The 5,174-nt window shown below is 52.0% G+C and overlaps 1 protein-coding gene across 10 annotated transcripts in view; it reads right to left on the reverse strand.

The window, feature by feature from the left end:
- The window catches only part of LOC127749724 (dual specificity calcium/calmodulin-dependent 3',5'-cyclic nucleotide phosphodiesterase 1C-like), a 196,489-nt gene that overhangs the window by 66,770 nt on the left and 124,545 nt on the right, over positions 1–5,174 (reverse strand). Inside the window, exon 1 of one of the 10 annotated variants that reach the window (XM_052269118.1) lies at positions 1,385–1,962. The exons of the other annotated variants lie outside the window; for them this stretch is intronic. Coding sequence (XP_052125078.1) covers positions 1,385–1,394 — 10 coding nt within the window. The 5' untranslated portion in view covers positions 1,395–1,962. Of the gene's footprint in view, positions 1–1,384; positions 1,963–5,174 lie in introns of those variants that run through there. 10 annotated transcript variants of the gene reach the window in all.

Consider the following 5,174-nt stretch of genomic DNA (forward strand, 5'->3'; position numbering starts at 1 on the left):
CGCCGCCGGCAAAACAAATACGCCCCCCGAAAGTTTGTTTTTTGCCCCCCTTTCCCTCATTTAAAAGAGCAAATATTCCCACTGCTGATGATGAATTCAATTCGCGAGCTCGCATCCGCCCATCATAACTAACTACTACATGCCAAAGGGGTCCGCGTCCATATTTCTTTTTTGTTTGGCATCCATATATCTCCTGATTAATACATTTCAAATTTGCTAAAGCACATCACAGTAACGATAATGTCTCGCAATGGCTCGTTGAGCTTGCCCCGACTGTGACCCGCTTTTTTCCCCGCCCTACGACGCCAAGACCGTCCCGCCCGCACGCACTGCCTGGCTGCCTCTGCCTGGCCGCCTGCCCACCCCATCTTCACCCTTTCCTGCCCCTTCCGCCCACTCTCGAGCGCATTGCTGTTAGGCGAAAACATCCGCTCGGCATACCCCTTCCTTATATAGGGTCCATACAGACTGACACTGGCCTTTTTCGGACCGAACCACAACGCTTTTGGCCCGAACAATCCTTTTCCAGGTTTCTAGCCTTTTGCAGGGTACGCATCACGTAATGCGGAGAGAGCATTATTAAGGTGGTGAGCACGGCAACGCTCCTCGCACTCTAGCAGGTCAGCAGGGAAATCTCATTACTTTTCTTTTTTTTTTTGCCCGCCGTATTTTCAGTCTGAAAAATAAACTGGGTGAAGAATGGAGGGGCCACAATAATAAAGGAAAAGCGCGGGAAGTGGAAGCGACTGGCTGGCTGCTTACCTTCGTCTCTTAGGAGAACAAGTTAAGTAGTGAAAGAAAGGTTAAGGTGCCTCTGCCTATCATATCATGACGTTTGAACGCCCCCCAAAAGTGTGTAAGATAGATGACCCAACAAGAGGACCCAAGCCCAGCTTATAACGCGGAAAGGAGAACAATTGTTGCGCTGGTCAAACGGTACACGATAGACTAAAATAGTTGCAATAAAATATATCCACCTACAACCAGAACTTAACTATAATTGTCACGATCAGACATTTAAATGAATACAGAAAACGTCGTTTTAGTTGTCATAGTGTACGTTTGCCGATCTTGACTTTGGCCAGGCCAGGGCGGATTACAAAAAGAGTCTCAGTAAGTTACAATCCCTAATAGCGGGATTCATGGAAAGGTTGAGGAAAAGTTGAGGAAATGTAAACGTTCATAAAAATTAAAAATTTTGATCAAAAAGACGTTTTTAAAAGTTTTAAGAAATTGATTTTTTTATTTATCAAACGGTTTTAGCTTCATAACCGCAACTAATTTTAATGTTTAACCCCTTGATCTGTTTAATCCTTAAAACACTGAGCACAGCGCTATTACTCTGTAGCACGCAGGGATTCAGTCCCATAGCCGAGAGACTTACCGGAGGCCATATGGGAGTCAAATCGAGGGTGAGAATAAATCCAAATCAGTTCCGACTTTGCCAGGGCTCGCGTCAGCCGCGCCACTCGGTGAACCTCACTGGATGTGCGTCACCGCCTCCTTTCATCCCAGTTTCGATTGCGGTGTATCGCGCGGGGGGCGCGTCTCGCCGTGACACCCGCGGCACAACAATATCTTCTTACGCTGGCCGGCGACCCTCCCACACACATAGACACACGCGAAGTCCCGCTCACACACGCACACATACATGCACACACACTCGCACGCGCGCGACACTCAGACGCACGCGCGTGGCAGCACCGAGTCTCTCGCACTGGCGTCGCGAGGCGTGTCGGGGCGCGCTCTGAATTTTAAAATGGGCGGCACGGCCCGGCCTGGGTCACAGCGCAGCAGTCTCTCGAATGCCCTTTCTCTCTCACACACACACACTCTCTTCACTGCTTCAATCTGCCCGTCAGTCTCTCTCCCTCTTTCTCCTGGACCACCACCACCACCGCCGGACTCGGTTGGACGGCGTGGCGCGGCGTGGAGCGGCCCCGGCTGGCACAGGAGGGGGACGGCCCCCCTCCGGGGCACCCATACTGCCACCCCCCTCCCTACCTTCCATGCGCCGGCTACATGGGCCCGTTGTGTTTAGAGGGACTGGGTATCAAGCCTACCGGCGCAACAAAATTACAAGTTGCAGTTGTATCAAATACATTTGCTTCAATTTCGTAGTAACGTGAACTGTAGTCATCATAGAAATTTCTGCAGAAATTATTGTACACTCAGAATGTAACAATGTGCGGGCAAATTTGTTCCTAATAGGAGAACGATTTCGTGCACAGTTTTTTCATTTTTTCTTGCCAGGTTTTAAACAGTGCACGATGAATAATTACGATGTGAATGGGTGGGGGGAGGCATACATCTCGTGATGTGTCTCCAGTAGACCTCATCGTTAGCTGAAACACATTAGCTAAGGCGGGCTCTAGACCATCTCCAGGCCCACTCGAGCACATGTCGGGCCACCCCGCCTGTCTGCTTGCCGTCTTGCTCTTGCTCAGTCTGTCGGCCAGTCCCCCCGCTCGCCCGCCTGCCCGCTGTCAGCGGAAACGCAATTGAGCTTCCACGGAAATGCATTCACAAGATTCAAGAGTCACAAGACGCGAGACGTATATATAAGACGCCCACGCCAGATTGGGCCATCCGCCCGCCCACACTGACGTCGCGATTTATACTCCTCCACCTTGGATTTTCTGGAGCAGGCAAAAATCGTTTGAAAAAAGGGATGGAAATTGCAGCACTGTACACAGTCGCTTTCACTACGAAAACAAAAAGGTAAATAACCATAACAAGTGTTATCAAGCATTCTGTAATCAGACAGGCGTTTCCGAAATTTTGCAGTTTCCGTTTTAGAAAGGCAAACGTACTGCGTACCGTCTTTCTCCATGCATCCGGCTGCCTCCATTGAACCCAATATAGTCTCTGTCAACACGCCACCGGCTTGCTTCGCTTCTCCCCATTTCGCCGTTACGTAACATGCGGACGACGCCGTCCCGCCCGACAGTAGGTGGTCCGGCTGGTCCCGCCCCCGCCCCGCCCCACTTCTTTTCCTCTCACTCTCGTCCTAAAAATAAATAAGACACCCGACGGGCTGGCTGGACGAGTTTTTAGCCCAAGCGGGTCGACCCGTGCCCTGAGCGGGTCGGGTACTGACCAAGTACCCGGGCGTCAAGGTGCCGGGCGTGTGCGTGTATGTGCGAGTGCGAGTGTGTGTGTGTTGCGAGTCAAAATAACCTGCTCGGAAGATAGAGAGAGTGAGCCAGAGAAAGACGCAGTCAGAAAGACAGAGCGAGAACGTTTACGGAGAGTAAAAGTGAGAGAAACAGCTCCGTGACCAGCACACGCCCCGAAGCCCAAAGCAACCACAACAGCTCTAAATAAAATTCATAATGCGCACATTGATACCTTAACGTGCTCGTAACTTCAGTCGACGCGTAAAACTGTCAGTTATGGCGCTTACGTATGAGACACCTGAACCAATTTGGAACCTATAGCCCTTTGCAGCTTTTGTATTTATTCCTGTCAGCGCACGACAGCTTATTCCATTTCCACGTGCACTGTTAAAAGCTTACGGCGAATTTCACCTACGCGTAGGTTAGAATGAAACTGGAAGTGGAACCCTGCAAGTTACGGGTAATACTCACAGTAAGCTACCGTGACTGTGAGCAACGGTGAATCTCGGAGCACATCATCGTTCTGCAAGGTCCTCCTCAGGAGCTGGCGGTGAAATTCACCAAAAGCTTCCGACGGTGTGAGGCAGTGTGTCAGTGCGCCTCCATATGCGTCTGAGCCAGAAACTCTTTCTGTCAGCAAACAGTCCCCGATTTATTCGGGAAACAAATGTTTGCCCGTCGATACAGGGCGTGGCGTGCACTGTCAGGAGTTTTCTACGTAGATCGCAGGGCGGCGCATCCACTGTAGAGATCACTTCGTTTGAGCAGCGAACTCCGCGACAGAAAGAGAGCGAGGGGTGACGAAAGACTGAGACCCGCTTCAAACAATGCGAAAAGACACAGAATGTTGGTGTATTAAATCTTCAATCAGATTTTGCATCTCACGAAGGTAACCCACTCGTTTCACTCGCATCTCGCCTAATGAATCTAAATCCCAGGTCTGTGGATCACAATCACACCACTACCGACCACTAACTTGTGCAGAAGTCCCCGACAAGAGATAGAGAGAGAGATAGCAAACTGGGGGGGGGGAGAGAAAGGGAGAGATGGGGAGAGAGAAAGGAAAGGAGCTGTCTTTCAGCGTCTCTGGGGGGGGGGGGGGGGAGGTGAGAGAGTTAGTTCGGGAAGCTGAGTGTGGATAGATACAAGCTGGCCACCAATTCCCTTGGGGCCGTCACTTTGCATTTCAAGAGATAGTCATCACCACATCAACCCCACTCCCCCCTTCCCGCCAACACCAGAAAGCAAGTCTAGATCGTGATGGAAATACGAGAGACAAACTAGGCCGCATTTCTCACATATCCTATACTAATGAAGCCATTATGCCCGACGGGGTATTCACTCCCGTAATACCCTGCCTGCACACCTCTTATAAAATGGCTTAATTTTGCGCGCAATAATTGCATAATTTAATTGCATATTTTTTGATAGTGCATACCCACTCGCAGTTATCCTTTGCTCTAATCGAGGCTCTGATGCCCCCCTTGCCGCTCGCGACCATGTTCTATTGGACCCCAGGAGGCCTGTAGCCTCGTCTGTCATGCGGTGTTCCCTTCCGAATATCTGGGATTAGTGTCGCTATCCACTCTGGAACACCGAGGCGCGCGCGCGCGTACAACCAGTCACACACACACAACACACGCACAGTAGTGCGTGATGCCCCGAGGGCGCGGCGTTCCGGTTCGGTCCACCTTGCCCCAGAATTTGGCACAGCCTCCCGAGATGGGGCCTGCCCCTGCCCCGCCCAGGCCGGTGGCGCGACCGGGGTGGGGCAGGGGCAGAGCGGGGTCTGGGGCAGTGAAGCCTAAGTGTTTGCATAGCAAGTGGGAAGAAGGGGGAAAAGAGAGAGAGAGAATGTGGTGAGGGGAGGGGGAGAAAGAGAGAGAACGATAGAACATAGGCAGGGCCGCGCCGTGGTGCCGCGATGAGACTCGTCTCGCCGCGGTTACATGGCCCGCGCAGGAGCGGAGGGGTGGGGGCTGCCTCCCTCCCCGTCCACCCCCCTCCCCGCCCCTCGCTCGGAGTCGGAGCAGAGGCGGCGGCGGCGGGAGCAGA

Source organism: Frankliniella occidentalis, unplaced genomic scaffold (assembly GCF_000697945.3).
Source record: "Frankliniella occidentalis isolate FOCC.00 unplaced genomic scaffold, Focc_3.1 Scaffold82, whole genome shotgun sequence".
NCBI lineage: Eukaryota > Metazoa > Arthropoda > Insecta > Thysanoptera > Thripidae > Frankliniella > Frankliniella occidentalis.